The sequence below is a fragment of the Brachyhypopomus gauderio genome, unplaced genomic scaffold (genome assembly GCF_052324685.1).
Source record: "Brachyhypopomus gauderio isolate BG-103 unplaced genomic scaffold, BGAUD_0.2 sc50, whole genome shotgun sequence".
In the NCBI taxonomy this organism is placed as follows: domain Eukaryota; kingdom Metazoa; phylum Chordata; class Actinopteri; order Gymnotiformes; family Hypopomidae; genus Brachyhypopomus; species Brachyhypopomus gauderio.
In genome coordinates, this window is record NW_027506875.1 from 30,194 (window position 1) to 52,448 (window position 22,255).

A 22,255-nucleotide genomic window follows, 5' to 3' on the forward strand; every position below is an offset into this window, starting at 1 on the left:
CCCTGGGGGACTGAATCAGGTGCAGAGAGGGGAGAGAGAACACCACCAAGGACAGAACACCACCCACCACTGGACATACAAACACACAATCACAGCCACTTACACAAGAACATCTTTGTTAGGGCAGTCAGCACTGGGCCTATAGCCACACAAGGACAACATTATTAGGGCAGACACACAATCATTCTCAACTACCAGGACAATTCTCCCAACATCCATGTTAACCTGTTATTAACATGCACATAAGTTATCCTGGGGAACTGGAAGAAAAGCCACGGTAAGGCAAGCTAGGTTTATTAAAACAGCACCTTTCATACACACTGGCAATACAAAGTGCTTTACATCATAAAAGAAGCTTAAGACCCAAGGTCTATCACCTTAGGAAGGTCATTGCCCACAAAATACAATACATAAAAATTAAAAACAAGATTTTAAAGGAATAAAAATAGAAATGAAAATCAATTAATTAATTTAAAGAAATCAAATAAAATTAATTTTTTAATTAAGATAAAAGGATAATTAAAGATGATAAGTAAAACATCAATTAGAAATTGAGAGAAATTAAAATAAGAAAATAAGTGTAAGTAAAAGTTGCTGCCTCTCCTTACTTAGATCTTACCTTTGGCAGGACTAACTGATTAGTTCCTATACCTACGATTCCTGCCTGGCTCATAGCTCTGCAGCATGTCAGATAGATAAGGGGAGACAAGGGGAGATCATGAACCTCCAGCCTTCTACAGGTGAGCTCCAGTGCAGAACCATGATCTATACCTATACCTGGACCTGGACCTGTACCTGGTCTCCTGTGGGTCGAGGCCCACATGAAAGACCAGGATGTTGCTGGTATACATATGTAGCTATTTTGCTGCCAAACCAGGACATATTCTGTAAATATCACACTATTTGCAAACAACCAAAATAAAATTTGCAAAAACAAATAAAAACATGACTTACAAATACAAAATGTGATAGTTGTAAATTCATTTGTGATTTTCAAACAAATGCAGAGCTGCTTTCTAAAACATCACACTTAACAAGCAAATATAACATCAAAATATTCTCATATACATGTTCCACAACTGTAGTGTGTGGATCACGGGACGTTTGGCACACTTGTAGCGGGAGTAACTTTCTGTTGAGATTTTCACAAACACACACGGCCATCGTACAAATATGTACTGCTGCTCTGACAGGGTATAAGCTCATCAATCACAGAACAGCACAATATTCATTTATAATGGCAGTTCACAATGTTCTGGGTTGCTTTATGTGGAATGAACAAAACACAGAGTGTGGCATACACACAGAACAGACTAATGGAGTTCTAGTGAGGGTAGCAGGAAAATATCTTCATATTCAGCTATAAGTTCAGAACTGTGAGAAGTGAGTATCTGTCAAACTAAAATGTTAAAAGACGTCATGTCAGATATCTTCCTCTTTCCTGCTGTGAGGGGGGGGGGCAGACCCTCTAACACAGAACAGCATAAGTGCAATGAAGCGTTATTAGTTTTTGTATTTTTTGGCAAATTGTAATTGTATTTTTAAACTATTAAGAGCCTGACCATCCAGTCCTGCCCCTCGATGACAACCCTACACAACAGGTGAGTTATGACCATCTAAGGAATACATTGGTATCGGGGTGTCCAACGTGAGGCCCGTGTTCAAACTTTCACTGGCCCACTAACTCACTTAATCTGTTCTTAATCTCAGCACACCACTGGTCCCCAAACTGCTGTTTGTACATGTCTGCCACGTTATCTTTTACCAACTCAAACCTCCTGCTTCGCTCTATTCTGTTACGTTTGTCCTCTTTTATCCACTTTTCCTTGGCAAAATGATCCACATACACTTCATTGTCATTCATGTGATCTATGATGTCATTCACGTTGGAAACATTGTCACCAATTTCAATGTTTGGATTGAACATAAGAAACAGATTGTTACGCAGTTCCGCACAATATATACCATACACCACTGCATTGCTATTTACATAGAATTCCTCCTCATCGAAGTGAACAATCATGTTTGTGCTGATTTCACATACTGTGTTGTTATCAAGACCGTGGTTACCTAATTCATTTATTAATGTGTCAATGTCGTCTTGATTGGGATTAAATGCATGTTGCCTTTTATAAAAAAAATCCTTCAGTAATTCTTTATGAAATGTAAGGATGTCATTGTTGAAGACGTGTTCGCCTCGATTAGATCTTCTAAGTTCTTCCTTCAGTGGTTGATTAAATGCAAAGTCTGGCTTGATAAGTCTGATGATTTCTTGAACTTTATCGGTGATATTTTCCAGAGTTTTCACTTTGTCTATTGGCTTTGTCTGTTTGCCTTTTTGTTGGCCTTTTTTGCTTTTATTTACATTCTGAATATAGTCAGCAATGTACCCCAGCCTGACCTCTGTTGGGAAAAGCATTAACACAATAAATAAACATAAATAAAATAAAACAACACTGCTTAAATAACAATGAATAAGAATACAATCAGAACAGATAATCTGAGATGTCTGACACCTGTTATGTCCTGCAGTCCCGCTGATCCCGTCTGTCCTTCTGAGGCTGCAGATGTCTGTGTTTTCTCAGGAATGGCCAACATCTGTAGACAGACAGAAACTCAGGAACATTTACCAGCCTCCATGTTTCCAACCAACTTGCATGAGGGTAAGTACATGAGGGTAAGTAAATACATGAGGGTAAGTAAATACATGAGGGTAAGTACATGAGGGTAAGTAAATACATGAGGGTAAATACTAGGGATGCAAATGATTAATCGACTTTCGATTAATTGTCGATTAAGACGTTACTCGATCAAAATGTATTAATCACGATTAATCATTAGAGAGCGCTCCTGTATTAACTTGAACAGAGCGTAAGAACGAGAGGTGAACACGTGTCGCGAAAGACCAGAGTGGAAAACAAAATGAAGCGGGCGAAAAGACGTGCGGTGTGGGACCATTTTGAAGCGTGTTCGGGAAACGAGGCAGAAACTGCGTAATCCAGAAAATCCCAAGGAGGGAAACTTTATTTTCCACGCAACTCAAACAACAGCACTGTTCTCTCCCCCTCCCCTGGCGCGCGCAGGCGCCTCTCCCCCAGTGTCACTTAAAGGGCCAAGTGCCTGTCTGTTAGGGAACTCGCTGCGAGGAGTAGTAGTCGCTACAGTTTCAACATTGTTAATTTAGGCAAAGAAGTCAAATGTTCTGTGTGTAATGCGGTATTGAAGTACAACAGTTCCACTAGCTCACTCAATTATCATTTGAACACCATGCATGCAGCTGTCCTGCATATCACCAGTGCACCTGGTCAACCTAAAATCACAGCTACACTGGGAAGGCGAGCGTTTTCGAAGCTCGCTACAAAAAAATACGAGTGAGCTAAAAACAAAGCTATCTACTGCTACTACTGTAGCCCTTACAACAGATTGTTGGACGGCTCTAACAACAGAAAGTTACATTACCGTGACGTGCCACTACACTGACGAGAACTGGCAGCTAAAATCTGCAGTGCTGATTACGACGAACATGTCGGATAGACACACCGCTGACAGTTTAACTGACAAGCTCAATGATGTTGTGGAAACTTGGGCACTCTCCGGTCGCGTTACAGCATGTGTTCACTACAAAGTAGGGCTGCACGATTAATCGTATTTTTATCGTTATCGCGATGTGAAGTTTCACGATAAACACATCGAAAGAGCCACGATAACTCCTTGAATAACAGCAAACTCTAATTGCGTTATCCTCGTCCAGCAATAGAGGGAGCTATTCGCGCTGCAGACTATGATCACGTGACGTAAGTAGGCAAGAGGCATAGTGAGGCAGAGTTGCCAGGTTCGCGGTTTTCACGCCAAATTGGGCTTGTTTGAAAATCCAGCCCCGGGTAAAAATTCTGGGGCCGCGGGGTGCGGTTTTTTGGGCTACTTTTGAGTTGGGCTACTGCGGAAGTTACAAGTCAACACTAAGAATCGATCGCGATATAATACTTAATTTGTCTCCAGTTCACACTCGCAACACCCCCCCCCCCCCCCCCCCCGCCGACAACTTACACTCGCAGATTTTGTGCGGAAAACTTTTGTAGGACCTGGCAACCCTGGAGTGGGGTGAACACGCTCATCAGACACGCGATTTGGTTTAAGCCTGGTTTACACTTGATGCGGCGCGAGGGTCCGGGAGGCGAAAATAACGTAATCGCGGTGGCTTCGCCCGTGTGCAATTGCCTCGCGCGCTGTCGATTCACGAGGTCGTGCACCTCTCGAATTTTGTACGTTCTTTTCTCGGCGCAATGAGAACAGTCATGTTTGCAGGGTTCATACACCTATACAAGGTGGAATTCAAGCACTTGTATGTCACTTTCAAGGTCCATTTCAATAATTCCCAGCACGTTATTGAATTAAATATTTATACATATACTCTAATGATTCGAAATAATTCGCTTTTTTATCACATTATTTAATGTTATTATTTATTTAAAGTTCGCGCGCGCCGCGTCTCGGCGCAATGAGAACAGTCATGTTTGCAGGGTTCATACACCTATACAAGGTGGAATTCAAGCACTTGTATGTCACTTTCAAGGTCCATTTCAATAATTCCCAGCACGTTATTGAATTAAATATTTATACATATACTCTAATGATTCGAAATAATTCGCTTTTTTATCACATTATTTAATGTTATTATTTATTTAAAGTTCGCGCGCGCTGCGTCTCGGCGCTATGAGAACAGTCATGTTTGCAGGGTTCATACACCTATACAAGGTGGAATTCAAGCACTTGTATGTCACTTTCAAGGTCCATTTCAATAATTCCCAGCACGTTATTGAATTAAATATTTATACATATACTCTAAATGATTCGAAATAATTCGCTTTTTTATCACATTATTTAATGGATATTTATTTTCAAAACGCCCAATCTTAACGTCTTCACGTTCTCTCATGTTTCGTCCTGGAATTACAAGAGGCTCGTATTTGTTAACCTAATACAAGAGAATTGTTCAGTCAGACAGATATTTGTTGTGCAACGAAGTAGTTACAATTTCAAGCCTTTTCAAATACTTTAGCCTAAATTCCAGCACTTTTCAAACCTGAAACACAAAGCAACATTAAAATTGGTCAGGTAAAAGTTCATTCCCCTGTATTTGAGGGGTGTTTTTTTTTATACTACTAGGCCTACATATCGTTTCGGACAACACTGCAAAGAATGTGACACGGCAAGATTAAACGCTTCCGCCGGAGGTTAACGAGGTGTGCAGAGTCGCTCACTCGTGAAAGTATAAACCTAGATTGAATCTATTGTTGAATAAACCTGCAAAATATTTGGAATTATTCTGGATTCATTACACAGTAAAAAACAAAACAAATTAACGTGCTGCTGTTCAGAGAGACACTACATTTCTGTATTTTAATCTTAATTTATCGTGGTTCACATCGATATCGGGATATCCAACAACGTTATCGCACATCGCAATTCTAGTCCATATCGTGCACCCCTACTACAAAGCTAGAAACATTGTCCAAACATGGGCTCAATAATATTCTGTTTGGCTCTCTATTTAATTTCTTCTTTTTTTTAAACATTTTTTTAAATGTCTAATGTTTCAAATTGAACTGAGCCGGTCCTTAATTTATTCCTTTTTTAAAATGAAAGAATGTATTTTGTTATACCATAAAAATTTCCTCATGCATAATTACTTGAACAATATATAATATAATACAATATAATTATCATAATATAATATATACTTTTTGAACAAAGTGTTTTAACTACACTGCTCAAAAAAATAAAGGGAACACTTAAAAACAACACAATGTAACTCCAAGTCATCCACACTTCGTGTTCAGATAGGAAGCAACACTGATTGTGAATCAATTTCAACTGCTCTTGTGCAAATGGAACAGACAACAGGTAGAAATTAGAGATTTTCAACTGATTTCAAAGATTTTTATTAATTGAGATCTAGGATGTGTTATTTTAGTGTTCCCTTAATTTTTTTGAGCAGTATATTTAGCTGATATTTTTAAAAGCCCTATTGAAACACAGGTGAATTCAGGTGAAATTCAGGTGAAAAACGCCGCTTATCGATTAATCGAAAGTCGATCGATAAGATCAGTCAACTAACGATTAATGAATTAATCGATAATTTGCATCCCTAGTAAATACACAAGGGTTAATACATGAGGGTAAGTAAATACATGAGGGTAAGTACATGAGGGTAAGTAAATACATGAGGGTAAGTAAATACATGAGGGTTAATCCATGAGGGTAAGTAAATACATGAGGGTAAATACACAAGGGTTAATACATGAGGGTAAGTAAATACATGAGGGTAAATACATGAGGTTAAATACATATGGGTAAGTAAATACATGAGGGTAAGTACATGAGGGTAAGTAAATACATAAGGGTAAGTAAATACATGAGGGTAAGTACATGAGGGTAAGTAAATACATGAGGGTAAGTACATGAGGGTAAGTAAATACATGAGGGTAAGTACATGAGGGTAAGTACATGAGGGTAAGTAAATACATGAGGGTAAGTACATGAGGGTAAGTAAATACATGAGGGTAAGTACATGAGGGTAAGTAAATACATGAGGGTAAGTAAGTACATGAGGGTAAATTCATGAGGGTAAGTACATGAGGGTAAGTACTAGGGATGCAAATGATTAATCGACTTTCGATTAATTGTCGATTAAGACGTTACTCGATCAAAATGTATTAATCACGATTAATCATTAGAGAGCGCTCCTGTATTAACTTGAACAGAGCGTAAGAACGAGAGGTGAACACGTGTCGCGAAAGACCAGAGTGGAAAACAAAATGAAGCGGGCGAAAAGACGTGCGGTGTGGGACCATTTTGAAGCGTGTTCGGGAAACGAGGCAGAAACTGCGTAATCCAGAAAATCCCAAGGAGGGAAACTTTATTTTCCACGCAACTCAAACAATAGCACTGTTCTCTTCCCCTCCCCTGGCGCGCGCAGGCGCCGCTCTCCCAGTGTCACTTAAAGGGCCAAGTGCCTGTCTGTTAGGGAATTCGCTGCGAGGAGTAGTAGTCGCTACAATTTCAACATTGTTAATTTAGGCAAAGAAGTCAAATGTTCTGTGTGTAATGCGGTATAGAAGTACAACAGTTCCACTAGCTCACTCAATTATCATTTGAACACCATGCATGCAGCTGTCCTGCATATCACCAGTGCACCTGGTCAACCTAAAATCACAGCTACACTGGGAAGGCGAGCGTTTTCGAAGCTCGCTACAAAAAAATACGAGTGAGCTAAAAACAAAGCTATCTACTGCTACTACTGTAGCCCTTACAACAGATTGTTGGACGGCTCTAACAACAGAAAGTTACATTACTGTGACGTGCCACTACACTGACGAGAACTGGCAGCTAAAATCTGCAGTGCTGATTACGACGAACATGTCGGATAGACACACCGCTGACAGTTTAACTGACAAGCTCAATGATGTTGTGGAAACTTGGGCACTCTCCGGTCGCGTTACAGCATGTGTTCACTACAAAGCTAGAAACATTGTCCAAACATGGGCTCAATAATATTCTGTTTGGCTCTCTATTTAATTTCTTCTTTTTTTTAAACATTTTTTTTAATGTCTAATGTTTCAAATTGAACTGAGCCAGTCCTTAATTTATTCCTTTTTTAAAATGAAAGAATGTATTTTGTTATACCATAAAAATTTCCTCATGCATAATTACTTGAGCAATATATAATATAATACAATATAATTATCATAATATAATATATACTTTTTGAACAAAGTGTTTTAACTACACTGCTCAAAAAAAAGGGAACACTTAAACAACACAATGTAACTCCAAGTCATCCACACTTCGTGTTCAGATAGGAAGCAACACTGATTGTGAATCAATTTCAACTGCTCTTGTGCAAATGGAACAGACAACAGGTAGAAATGAGAGATTTTCAACTGATTTCAAAGATTTTTATTAATTGAGATCTAGGATGTGTTATTTTAGTGTTCCCTTAATTTTTTTGAGCAGTATATTTAGCTGATATTTTTAAAAGCCCTATTGAAACACTGAAATTCAGGTGAAAAACGCCGCTTATCGATTAATCGAAAGTCGATCGATAAGATCAGTCAACTAACGATTAATGAATTAATCGATAATTTGCATCCCTAGTAAGTACATGAGGGTAAGTACATGAGGGTAAATACATGAGGGTAAGTACATGAGGGTTTTCCCAGCCTCTGAAAACCCTCACTGATCTTCCTGGTTTTGGTGCATTTGTGTATTTATTGCATTGTTGTCGTGTGTTCGGTTTCAGTCTTGTTGGTTCAGTTGTTCTGTTTATGTCTGTGTTCTGCATTTGGTTATTTTCTGTCTAGCCCATGTTGTTATGTTGTGTGTGATCAGTGATGGCTAAGTTACCTTGAGAAAGTAATCCGATTACTGATTACTGATTACTCCTTTTAAAAGTAACTTAGTTACGTTACATATTACTTGATTTTAAAAGTAACTACGTTAGATTACAAGTTACTTTAGTAGTTACATTCAGCAGCAAAATAAATTTTTCCAATACTCACTTTATTGGAAGTGCATTTTTAACAGTAACAATGTATTGAAGCAGGTTCGGTAACCGAGGCAGAAACTGCTTAATCCAAAAATCCCGAGGAGGGAAACTTTATTGATAACGCAACCCTGGCGCGAGCAGGCTCCGCCCCCCAGTGTCACTTAAAGGGCAAGACTCGCCGTGATGAGTAGGAGTCGCTACAGTATCTCCTGACATTACGTTTGTGTAGCTGCGCGGTATTATTTGTAAATTTATTTGTAAACGTAATACAAGCGAACTGGGGTGGATTTCCCGAAACGTTCGTAGCGCCAAGTACTTCGTAACCTCGTATGAAGCTACGAACGTTTCGGGAAACCCACCCCAGTTCAGTCAGACAGCTATTTGTTGTGAAACGAAATACCATTACAATTTCAAGCATTTTAAAGTAGGCTACGTTAGTCAAAATTCCAGCACTTTTCAAACGTGAAACACAAAGCAACATTAAAATTGGTCAGGTAAATGTTCCTTTCTCTGTTTTTGAGGGGTGTTTCTTTATACTACCACATATCGTTAAGTGAGGACACTGCACAAAATGACTTGTAAAACGTGCTCGCGCTCTCACAGGGTCGCGCGCAGCGTGCGGAGTCGAGCGCTACGGTCAGACGCAAAAGTAGAACTGAGCCAAGAAGAAAAAATATATATTTTACTAGGGAAAATATAAATAGTAATGCACAGTTATTTGGATAAGTAACTTTAATCTGATTACTGGACTGGAAATAGTAGCGCGTTATATTACTCGTTACCGAAAAAAGTGGTAAGATTAGAGTAACGCGTTACTGACATCACTGTGTGTGATTGATATTTAATTCTTAAATAATGATTATGACACCCACCCTCATGAGCTCCTGCAGGAATTCTTGAGGTGGAGCACACAGACTGGTTTTAATGGCCTCCTCTTTCAGCTTCACCACTGACTGTTTCCCTTCATACACAGCCAAAACCAACTCCACTGCCTCCTTCACTGTCCCAATGACAGGCAGGTCCTCTATAAACCCCACCCACACTGATGGGCCGTCAGCTCGGAGTGGCGGGAGTCTGTGGATCAAGAAGAGTTCACAGCAAAATGGCGTACATGGTAAAAACCACATTATGCAAAGTGGAATTAGTTTATTGTAGGAGTTTTACTAGTCTGAAGTAGCATTTAAACACAAAGTACCCGTTTGCTAATGCTGCTGACGCTGGGTCAAGCACTGATGCAGCCCAGGGGAAGAGTCACCGCCGCCGAAAACAGGTTAAATGTATTAAATGTTGGCTTACATTTCAAATCTCATGTTTAGCTGAATAAACATGTTATCAACCCCTTTTAATGTACAGTATGTAGGCTTACAAATTCATGTTTGACTGAATAAACCGTTGAACACGAGTAGCCTACATTTTATTGAGCATGTTTTTTTTTAATAAAAGTAGAACAGCTTTCTCAAGCAGTCATTGATGCATTTTGGAAACAGGAGATGAGCCCCTGGTCTAATGCGCCCTCTGTATTAAGAAACCCTATCTCAAAAACTGACTTTTAGTCATTACTTGGGTAGCACGCATATTCTGAATGAGCTATTTTAATCTAGATTAATCTAGATTCATTTCAAGATTTCAGTGAGATTAATCTAGATAAAAAAATTTATCTATGCCCACCCCAAATATATATTAGGTATGTGTGTGTGTTCTCACTGCATAAATGGGTAAATGCAGAGGATTTAATTTCGTATTATGGGGTAAAAATCATCACAATTGGTTATATATATATATATATATATATATATATATATATATATATACAGTGATGGCTAAGTTACCTTGAGAAAGTAATCCGATTACTGATTACTCCTTTTAAAAGTAACTTAGTTACGTTACATATTACTTGATTTTAAAAGTAACTACGTTAGATTACAAGTTACTTTAGTAGTTACATTCAGCAGCAAAATAAATTTTTCCAATACTCACTTTATTGGAAGTGCATTTTTAACAGTAACAATGTATTGAAGCAGGTTCGGTAACCGAGGCAGAAACTGCTTAATCCAAAAATCCCGAGGAGGGAAACTTTATTGATAACGCAACCCTGGCGCGCGCAGGCCCCGCCCCCCAGTGTCACTTAAAGGGCAAGACTCGCCGTGAGGAGTAGGAGTCGCTACAGTATCTCCTGACATTACGTTTGTGTAGCTGCGCGGTATTATTTGTAAATTTTTTTGTAAACGTAATACAAGCGAACTGGGGTGGGTTTCCCGAAACGTTCGTAGCGCCAAGTACTTTGTAACCTCGTATGAAGCTACGAACGTTTCGGGAAACCCACCCCAGTTCAGTCAGACAGCTTGTGAAACGAAATACCATTACAATTTCAAGCATTTTAAAGTAGGCGACGTTAGTCAAAATTCCAGCACTTTTCAAACGTGGAACACAAAGCAACATTAAAATTCATCAGGTAAATGTTCCTTCCCCTGTTTTTGAGGGGTGTTTCTTTACACTACCACATATCGTTACGGGAGGACACAGCAAAGAATGACATGTAAAACGTGCTCGCGCTCTCACAGGGTCGCGCGCAGCGTGCGGAGTCGAGCGCTACGGTCAGACGCAAAAGTAGAACTGAGCCAAGAAGAAAGCAAAACTATATAATTTTACTAGGGAACATGTAAATAGTAACGCATAGTTATTTGGATAAGTAACTTTAATCTGATTACTGGACTGGAAATAGTAGCGCGTTATATATATATATATATATATATATATATATATATATATATATATATATATATATATATATATATATATACACACACACACACACACGCGCGCAGTACAACAGACACGCCCAGTGGTTTCGGTCTCGGGATTGTTCCCACCGAACCAGAGCTTAACGATGACAAGTAGAACCAAAACTTTAAAAATATCTACCGGAATTCGGTCCGTATTCTCTCGCCGTTTTCGTTTCAAATTTAAGTCCCCTTCATCATACGAGCAAATCTGACATCGTACAAGTGATAGTCTATAAACATTTGACACACCAACTAAAATCTCTTCTTTCTATCCATATAGATAGAGAACCATAAATGTGAATTATACAGTTGTATGTATTTTAATACTCCTACACTGGCCGCCCCAGCCAAACTTCAGGTGCTATTTAATCTTCATTGTTTCTGTTTCTCTCAACCACTCGCAGCGGAGAAAATAACGGAACGTATTGCACTCAATACCGACCAGACGGGTTAATGTGGAAATACTACTTACGTTTCTTCATCGTGTGATGGTCCAAATGAAGAGGAATATTCTCTCTGGTCAGTTGCACAAGACATGTTTTTAGGTAAAGAAACTGAGATGCTGGAGGAGAAACGACGTTACGTCCGACCAAACGCTGGGACACTAGTGCGCAGCTTTCGGTTCGTCCGGATACTTATACACAGCTTCCGACTTCAGCCGGTGTTCTGTCGAGTTGTGCTTTGCGTCAGTGTGTTAATTTGCGGTTTTGCGCATGCGCAGACCCACAGGCTAGTCATTTGGTTCCACGCCTATGCTCCATTTCTGTCGAGTTTACGTTCAGGTGATTAATTCTTATCTTTTTTTTATTATGTTTTTGTTAGCAAACTCGTCCATGGGTCTGTACTGGAAGCATGATTTGATAAGGGAAGCATTATTTGATGTATAATATCAGCCTATCGAGATATATAATGCTATAATCGAGATATATATGCTATAATGGATTTAAATCCATGGATTTGTCCATACATACAGTGCACGTACTTGATTTTATAATTACAATGCGTCATAATACTGAGTTAGGCTATATTTTATGGGAAACGCACAACTGGAAGCATTTTTGGAAGCAAAGTTGCACAACTCGACAGAACACCGGCGTATAATCAAGTTATTCTAATAATATAATGTTATTCTAATAAGTCACAATATCTCTAAAGTGAGCTTCCTTTTACTTTTAAACACTGAAATAAGACATTTAAGAAAATAACATTCTAACAATGTCATTTTCATAGTGTTATACCCATATCAATATGGGGATGTTTCAGTGCTAAAATTACTCAAAACCCTAGCCACACAAACACACTCCGGCACACTCTGACAGTACTCTCTGAACAGGTGAACTTAATGTGACCTTCTCTAAACTTTTGAAAGCACATATCCAATTGTTCATTGTTTCAGTTCTTTTTTGCACATCTGCACATGAATTGCACATGATTATTACTTATTAGAATAACATGATCTTCAGATTAACTGCTTGAACTTGACATTAAACCAATGTGTAATGTGCTTTCAATTCTTAAACATTGCTTAAAAATGTAGTTTACAGCCTGCCATGGGCTATTGACACGTCTCAACCACTTCAGCCCAGCGTGTGCGTTTGATGCAGGAGAAAACAGGAACCACAGACCAATTATTGCAATGCTAGAAAAAGCTTTTATTAAAACAGAGATATATCTCAGGAGATCTCAGAGACACACTCAAAACCTGTGCATCCGAGAGATCCACCAAGTGTTGGTTCATGCAGTCTTTATTTGCTATTTCTCCACCCCTCAAACCCTCAGATCTTCTTCTATACCCTACATGGTGTTCTTGTTCAAGCAGACATGACTTTACATTTTCCGTTTGTTTTAACTTATTAGAATATCTGTTCAAAGGGATGCTGTCATACACCGGGATGTTGTAATTCTCCTTTATCAGTCTAAAACATCTTCTTCAGGCCTCTCGCTGAGGTCCACCACTTCCTGTTGACCAAATCATCTTCCCTTTGAACTATTACACAGCATGACTTGCGAGGCCCTTCTTAGGGTTCACAGCTTAAACACATCAAAAGCAGCAGTTATATTTAATTCCTATTATGTTTACTGGTAAGCTAAATATATTGTTGCTAATGGTATTGCTAAGCAAAAACCCATTATCTCAACAAGCCCTAATGTGGCATCTTGATTTGAAAGCCTGCTCAGTGTTCTCCTAAACCAGCGTTTCTCAAAGTGTGGGGCGAGCACCACTAGTGGGGCGCATATGGGTATTGCAGGTGGGGCACAAGCAATTGGAAGAAATGAACCTTTTTAATGCCTGTTCGTTTTGCATAAGCCCCGGATGTTTAAAATGTCTGCGGAACAGTGTGAACCAAGGCTAGATTCGGCCCTTTAATGAATTTGTACCGGCCCCACCGGTCAACAAATTACGTTCGCCACAACCCCCCCCCGTCAACAAATCACGTTCGCCATCCCTATTGAATTTAGTTCAATAAATTATAGAATTTAAAACTTGCATTTTGTATTTTATTACCATTTTGTTTGTGTGATATGGGACAGGTGGGGCGTAGAATTTTCCCTTCTTCTGAGGTGGGGAATGATAGAAAAAGTTTGAGAACCACTGTCCTAAACCAAAGTGAGTGTAGTGGTCCTTCTATACCACTGGAGGGCATGACCGTTTACCAGTGTTGGGAACGTTACTTTAAAAAAGTAATTAGTTATAGTTACTCACTACTTGTTCAAAAAAGTAACTGAGTTAGTAACTGAATTACTCTATAATAAAAGTAACAAGTTACCAGGGAAAGTAACTATTTGCGTTACAGTAAAAAAAAAAAAAAGTTATATGCCAATGAATAAGGATTTTTTTGAAAAAGAAGTTTTTACAGTCAGTTGAAATGAGTAGATCAGAAAGGTGTTTAACTTTTGATATTTATTGCACATCCACAGACCAGTGCAGGATAAAATCCTTTAAAATCCCAAATCTTTGTAAAAAATAAAAGCAAAAGTAAACAGTTACACTATATAAAGTGCATTTACATCTATCAAATTAAATTAAATTCTCTCAACCTGAGACAACTGGTTTGTTCACAACAGAAGTAAACTTAACAATAAAACCTCTATTCTTAATTAAATAAATCAAATACCCAGTCTGGTAGACATTCAGGAACTTCAAGTATTTTCTTAAATAATGTTTATATATATTTATACCTTGAAAACGCTCATTTTTCCTCGGCTTGCTCCTGACTCGCCATTTCTGCCTCTTCTCCGTTTGTGTCGTGTCACTGGCGTGCTTCGGCGCGCGTGTAAAAACACTGGCTCTGATTGGCTACCATAACGCTGCCTTAGCCAATCGCTTACTGACTTGTTAAGTTAAACAGGTGTTACACCGAGAACTGTGACCTATTGAGATCTGTTACTCCTCACTAGCCTGGGCAGCGGTCCGCTCGGTTTACTGTTAGTATATCAATATATAGTAACGCACCGCTTTTAATGACCAGTAACGTTAACGGCGTTGTAACGACAGGAAAAGTAATTAATTATATTATCCCGTTACTGACAAAATGACGCAGTTACCTAACGCCGTTATTTTTAACGGTGTTATTCGCAACACTGCCGTTTACTATGAGACAATTCTGTGTGCCTTTGCTGGGCTTTATAATATATTGAACATTAGAATATTTCTGCTTTTCTGTATTGAACAGTTAATTTGCTCTCTAATGAAAATGTATGAAGGTTATTTGGAGTAGGGTCTGGCCGTATATCTCTTGATCGCCAGCTACTGGCGTGGGGCGGTATTACACTGGAATATAACGGGTGTAGTTACATTCCAGTGTCTACCGTTCGACTTTTAACAAAGGTTACTTGACAGCAGGTCAATTGGACTGACGAATAATTGATAAGGCTGTAAGGCTGTCTTGTTTTGTACACTGCGTGTGTATGTGTGTGTGTGTGTGTGTGTCTCTGTCTGCATGTTTTTTGTGACTCTTGGTAGTTCGTCTTAAAGTTCATTTTTGTATCCTGCATGGCCACATTAATGCACTTTATTGTTCATTCTGAATGCTGGCTTTTACTGTTTAATAGGATGTGTTTAACATGTGCTTAAATGGTTCCGATCTCTCTACTCCGTTCAGTTTAAAATGTGTAGTATTATTTTTCCTTTTTTTTTTACAAATGATTTATTTTATTCATAAATATATATGAGTGAAAGCAAGAATGATTTAAACTTGCTATTCCTACACATGGTAATATTATTATAAAATCTCTCTCCGTTGCCGTGTCGCCAGCATCGCGTCGCGTGGGGGCATGTCCAACATCACGCTGGCATGCAGCACGTGACAGATATGCAAATCACATTTTTAAAGTAGGACGCAGTATTTATTTATTTTAATCTATTGATGACAGGACACACGAGTATAAAGGAGTGCGTGTATAAAACATAGTGTGTGTGTAAAACACATATAGTATATAAACCTAAAATGTTTATGTAATTTTTTTACTTTTTACCCCAGACCCGAAGATCAAACAGGAATTTAAAAAATCGTAACCAATAATAGGGTATATGCTAATTTATTGCAGATGTTTTTTAACAAATGAACAGTATTCCCTCCAAAAATAAACATTTTTGGGAGGGAAACGGTCCTGTATAAATTCTAAACACCCCTGAGATGTGTTATTTCACTATGGAGTTGAGAATGGTTGTGTTGCTGACTGTGTGCGCTTCACCTTCCCCAGAAACACCATCGCTGCTCTGCATTGATCCATCAGATCATGCAGTCACGTACACAGCATGGGGAGTACCATTACCTTGTGCAGGAGATGAGGCTGGGCTACTTTAGACTGGACATTAATTAATTTGACATCCTTCTGTCAAAAGTGGGGTCCAGAACTGCACGAATGGACACCAATTAACGCAAGTCTATTTGTCCATCCCAGCTTTTGGCTATTTGCTTAAGGTAAGTGCATTCTACTACAAGAATATATTTTTCCCCTGTATGTAGTCTCAATTATTTTCTTATATTTTGTCAACATATATAATTTTGTACAGTGATGTGCAAAAGTAATTTTTAATACCAAAGAAATTACAAAGACAACATGAGAAAACAATAATAATAATAAACAGTTTTTAAATGATGATTTTATTTATTCATAACATACTGCAAAAGGTTTTACTTACAAACAGTGAAAGATATGGCACAAAACCTGAGGATGGATAGAGATGCTTGTAGAGACATTACACCTGGTTCATCACATGCACAGCTCAATCTAAGATGGCCACATTGACCTATGAACCTCACCATGTGACTAAACTAACAAATCAGAATTAAGTGACAGAGCATTAATGACATTAACAGCGCCACCAGTGGCTGTAAACGGGAATAACCAGAATACAAAATAACAGTCAGAACATCAAGTAAAACAAGTATTCACATTAAAACATGCATCTGTAACATTAATCTTTTACAGGTTCCTTGCTACTGGAGACTCTTACCGGACAATAGCTTACAGCAGGGGTCTCCAACACGTCGCTCGCGAGCTACCAGTAGCTCGCCACCCCTTTCCGAGTAGCTCGCCAAAGGGCCAATGAATTACATATAAATTTGTAAACCTAATTGGTCCCATCGAGAAATCTACTTAAATTCATGTCCAATCAAAATTCACAGTTGTCCCTCCCCTTCTAACACTAAATGATTATTCGCCAATTATACATCAGTTAGTTCACGATCCGACTGGTTGAGAAGTGTTCTAACCCTGCAGATATGTGTGATAACGGCACGGTATTCTCATTCTCTGTATCACTCCGCGGACGCGTTGTCAAGTAACGGCATGTAGCTACATATATTCACGATAACACACTCCCTCTCGTGTTCTATTGCTCAATTAGCTGTCAATCAAAAAGTTAGGCTGCCGTCAATATTGAATAAACCAGGGGTCACTCACGTCACGAGTCGCCACGTCATGTTTTTGCCACTATTATAGATTGTCCGCAGTTACTAGCGGTCTTCCCGCTTAGCAATTGACACTCGCACACGCAACTTTCGTTCACCAAGCCCCCCCCCCCACTCAACAACTTTTCGGGTAGCCCTCCGCAATAATGGTTACCAAGCCAGTTTCAAAAAGGTTGGAGACCCCTGGCTTACAGCTACCGTGTTGGTGTCAGTATTGTGGCCAGCATTGTTGCTGAGGTGTCCAGAGCAATCTGGGACTCTCTGGTAGATGAGTACATGCTGGTCCCCACCACAGATGATTGGCCAGCAATTGCAGCCGACTTCCTCCATCGCTGGAACTTCCCTAACTACGTGGGATCCACATGTGGTGATTCAGGCTCCTGATAACTCTGGATCACTTTTCCACAACTACAAGTGGACCTTTTCTATTGTGCTCCTGGCAGTTGTGGATGCCAAGTACTGCTTCCGTGTAGTGGATGTAGGTGGCTACGGGCGAACCAGTGATGGAGGAATTCTGGCCAATTCACCATTTGGTCAGGCTCTGAAAGATGGCAACCTTGGTCTCCCAGAAGATGCTGTGCTGACCGGTGCTGAGCCCCTTGGACCTCAACCACATGTATTTGTGGGTGATGAAGCCTTTCCTCTGCGGCGGGATCTGAACCCTTCCCAGGTTCCAACCTCAATAACAAACAAATCATTTTTAATTACAGGTTATCAAGAGCAAGGCTGATTGTTGAGAACACATTTGGTATACTTACAGCCCAATGGCGCATGTACCGGCATGTCATTGGCATCAGTCCTGCCAATGCAGACGTGGCCTTCACACTAAAAGCACAAATTACATTTACACAGTAACATAAATTTTCCTTAATGCACTTAATAAAACTACAATGCAATACAAATGTAATACTGTAATATTTTCACTCCCATTACACCCATTTAAAGCACTTAAGGACATTAATTATATTTTATATAAGAAAAACTGAACACAATGAAATACATTTAAACTGTTTATTTATTTATTCAACAATAACTTAGTAAGAACAACAATAACTTAGTAAAAACAACGAACATCCATTAAAACAGGTGAGTTAAACAAACTTTTTTGCAAGGTGCAGGTGACAAGACTGTGAGGGAAATAAGCTTACTGAGAGAGAGCAAGGGAGTGTGATGGAAATGTGATGATTTCCATTTATGTCAGGCTTTCTTAGTATACATTAAACACATTAGATATAGGTGTTAGAGATCTTTTTACATATACGTGTGTTAATCATGGCACTGAAGCCATCCTCGTGACTTCAGTAGGCCTCAGATGTGTGTGTGTTCTCTGGCCTCGGCTGAGGCCTAATCTGATGTTCCTCTGGTGTTCCTAAACTTACCTCGCTGGAAGACACCTAATCATCACTCGGACGGGACCACGGCGACAAAGAGTCTGTCATGCCATCACGTGGATGCTGAGCATGGAGGGGGCATGCAGGGGGAGAGGCTAAAATGTAGTTGTCAAATCAGTGTTAATTAGGTCATGCATTGTCCAATCACAGTTAGTTAATTACCTCGTGTTCACCTCGTGGACACCGTGTGTATTGATGATCAAGAGTATAAAAGATGAGAGTTCGCAGTGGGGAATTAGCGCTCTCTGCAACAGACACCTTGTGTGTGTGTAAATGAGATCTCTGGGTTAATCCATGTTATGTTAAAATAAATCATTGTACTTTATTATCATACCCAACTGCTTCTGACTTTTATTGTGCTCACCATTTAAGGGTTTCAGAATTTCTAACACAAAGATTTTAATACTAATAAAAACTAATACTAATAATTTAATACTAATAAAAAACTAACAAAAACTATTTGTTTGCATCTGCCTCTTGGCACTTTGCCTCATAAATAAACTGGTGTATTTTAAATTTTAATTCGTCCCTTTTCCTCTCTGGGAGTGTTTTAAAATTAGCCTGTAAGCTGCGGAAAAACATCTCATCAGGGTTCTCAATCGGAGGACCCTGATGAGATGTGCTACTCTGCACTGTCACAGTTTCTAGTGCTGCCAACAGTCTCTCCTCAAACGGTGAAATGTTTTTTTGCCGCGGTCTTTTTCGCAGCACTGAAGTTGGTGTAGCAGACAGAGCCGGTTCTGAAGTTGATGGAGTAGCTCCCTCATCTGAAGAATCCTGCTCCTCTCTTCTTTCTTCCTTCACCTCCTCACACTGTCCCTGACTCTGATCTTCTTCTCCCTGACTATTCTGGGTCATGGGCTCCCCAACCCCTCCAGACATATTTCCACTGCCAGGCCTGCTTTCCATGAAGGGGTTGAGGAAGCCCATCATCCCCATGTAGCGCCAGGGGCGGGCGATGACTGCTCCACTCCTTTTTCTCTCTCTCTTCCTGGTCTTTTCCCTCCGGAACGTATCCCTCAAAATCTTCCACCTTTTCTTGCACTCCTCCACTACTTAATGAACACAATATAAAAATTTATTTAAAATGAACCTTTGATTTATGTGATTAGCAAACACACACCATATAAGTTTTCTATTTAACAATATGACTATATGAATTTTATAATAATAATAATAATGATGATGAATAATGATTCCACAATTTTAGAACATATTACTTCCAGTACACTAGCTATACATGCTAGCTATAATTTCCAGTTTCATATGGCACTTAAAACCATGAAATAAGCTAATTAAACTTACAGTTGTGATCAAATTTATTCAACCCCCACTGAAATAAAGTGTTTTGGCCAGTTTGACATTGATTTTGATAATTTCAGTCATCTTATTTACAATTATATCAAAGAGGCACTTGTAAATTAGACAAACATAACATAATATTTATGATGGAATAACCACAAATGTCTTTACTGTGCTCACATCATTATCAGTTTTATTCAACCCCCTAGTGACATTATTTTTTAGTACTTAGTACAACATCCTTTTCCAGTTATGACAGCTTTCAAGCGTGAAGCATAGCTTGACACAAGTGTCTTGCAGCGACCTATGGGTATCTTAGCCCATTCTTCATGGGCAAAAGCCTCCAGTTCAGTCACATTCTTAGGCTTGCGCACTGCAACTGCCTTCTTTAGGTCCCACCAGAGGTTCTCAATTGGATTTAAGTCTGGTGATTGCGATGGCCACTCTAGAATGTTCCAGCCTTTCATGTTCAACCATGCTCTAGTGGACTTGGATGTGTGCTTCGGATCATTGTCCTGTTGGAAGGTCCAACGTCTCCCAAGCCGCAGGTTTGTGACTGACTCCATCACATTTTCCTCCAAGATCTCCTGGTACTGAAGGGAATTCATGGTACCCTGCACACGTTGAAGCTTTCCTGTACCATTAGAAGCAAAACAGCCCCAAAGCATAATTGACCCCCCGCCATGCTTCACAGTAGGCAAGGTGTTCTTTTGTTCATAAGCCTGGTTCTTCCTTCTCCAAACATAGCGCTGGTCCATTGTCCCAAACAGTTCTAATTTAGTTTCATCTGACCACAGTACACTGTTCCAAAACCTTTGTGGCTTGTCCACATGACTTTTGGCATACTGCAGTCGACTTTTCTTGTTCTTTGGAGTCAGCAAGGGGGTGCGTCTGGGCGTTCTGGCATGGAGGTCTTCGTTATGCAGTGCGCGCCTTATTGTCTGAGCTGAAACTTCAGTGCCCACATCTGACAGGTCTTTTTTCAGTTCCTTAGCAGTCACGCGGGGATTTTTCTCCACATTACGCTTCAGGTAGCGCACAGCAGTCGCGGTCAGGATCTTCTTTCTGCCACGACCAGGTAACGTTTCCACTGTGCCCTTTAACTTGAACTTGCGAATGATACTTCCGATAGTGTCTCTTGGAATATTTAACAACTTCGCAATCTTTTTATATCCATTGCCATTCTTGTGAAGAGCAATAACCTCTTCTCTTGTCTTCTGGGACCATTCTCTTGCCTTCACCATGCTTGGAAACACACCAGTAGATGTCTAGAAGGAGCTGAGTATCACAGTCCTTTTAAATCTGCCTAATTGGTGCTTATCATGCTTGATTGCTGCTCGTTGACATCCACAGATGTTTTCAATACCTGATGGAAAACACTGGAATGAACCTCTGTTCTTAGGAGTGGTAGTCGTAAAGGGGTTGAATAATTGTGTCAATGAAGAAATCACAAAAAGGCCATTTAATACTTTATGACAAAAAAAATTGATGCTATCTTAGTTGCATTTAGTTCTTTAACAAGTCCTTGTAAGATTTCATTATGAACACAATTACAAATGTGCACTGAATTCCATAAAACCCTTCGCAGCATTGGGGGTTGAATAAATTTGATCACAACTGTACCTGGTACCCCGACCATTTCTGACACCTTTTGCCATGCTTCATTTTTTTTTACGAGGTCCCTGTAAATAAACAGGGACACATCGTAAAGTGCGGGACATCCAGAGACTGCCACTATCAATCTCTCCTCCATTTTGCAATCGGAACAAATAATTAGTAGGAACCAGTCAGAGGTGCGGTTTTGGAGGAGGGTGCACACATGCTTTCTGATTGGTAGTCGCCGCCGCGCATCACTGCTCATTTGCATAGAGTTGAGCCGAGCTGAACTTGTTCGCGTCGCTGGGTGTCGCTCACTCTCAATGAAAATGAATGACTTCCGGTCGCTGTGTCGCTCTCGTCGCTTTCGGTGTGAACGCACAGTTACACTTAAAACACACATCCTCCATTTGAAACACTGTGTGCCGTTTAAACATGCTCTTAAAACAGACATCCTCCATTTGAACAGTGTGTGCAGCAGTAGTGAACCGTAAACCATTAAACAGCTTTAGCCATGCAATGAACAATAACATGTGTACTAGATAACCTCTTAAGCAAAATAAGGTTCACAGCTCCGTGTTCTTCGTTCCTAGCTGGCGTTAGCGTACCACCGCTAGCTAGTTTCGATTCATTCCTTTGATGCCCCTGTGTACTGCAGTTAGTTTTAAAATCACACGTGTTCCTGCTGTTCACCTCAATAACATCACTGCCACTGAT

General features: G+C 39.6%; 1 protein-coding gene and 1 long non-coding RNA gene across 2 annotated transcripts; one reads left to right on the forward strand and one right to left on the reverse strand.

The window, feature by feature from the left end:
• Window positions 1-273: 273 nt before the first annotated feature.
• On the reverse strand, window positions 274-12,005 carry LOC143487783 (uncharacterized). Its single transcript, XM_076986952.1, has 4 exons — window positions 11,804-12,005; window positions 9,421-9,622; window positions 2,517-2,598; window positions 274-2,403 (listed from the first exon to the last, which is right to left on the reverse strand). Exons 1-4 carry the CDS (start codon window positions 11,866-11,868, stop codon window positions 1,670-1,672), a joined length of 1,083 nt encoding a protein of 360 aa, XP_076843067.1. The 5' UTR covers window positions 11,869-12,005; the 3' UTR covers window positions 274-1,669.
• Window positions 12,006-12,082: 77 nt separating this feature from the next.
• Window positions 12,083-18,085, forward strand: LOC143487801 (uncharacterized). The gene is made up of 3 exons (XR_013124369.1): window positions 12,083-12,113; window positions 16,036-16,256; window positions 16,768-18,085. It is a non-coding gene; the product is annotated as an uncharacterized LOC143487801 (long non-coding RNA).
• The last annotated feature ends 4,170 nt before the right edge of the window (window positions 18,086-22,255 follow it).

What these genes read in the sequence shown, in the direction of transcription:
- LOC143487783 (XM_076986952.1), bottom strand. Translation starts at nt 11,868, where the DNA reads ATGTCTTGTGCAACTGACCAGAGAGAATATTCCTCTTCATTTGGACCA. An exon ending in CCATCACACGATGAAGAAAC is followed by an intron (nt 9,623 to 11,803) that starts GTAAGTAGTATT and finishes CTTGATCCACAG; the next exon opens with ACTCCCGCCACTCCGAGCTG. An exon ending in TCCTGCAGGAGCTCATGAGG is followed by an intron (nt 2,599 to 9,420) that starts GTGGGTGTCATA and finishes GTCTGTCTACAG; the next exon opens with ATGTTGGCCATTCCTGAGAA.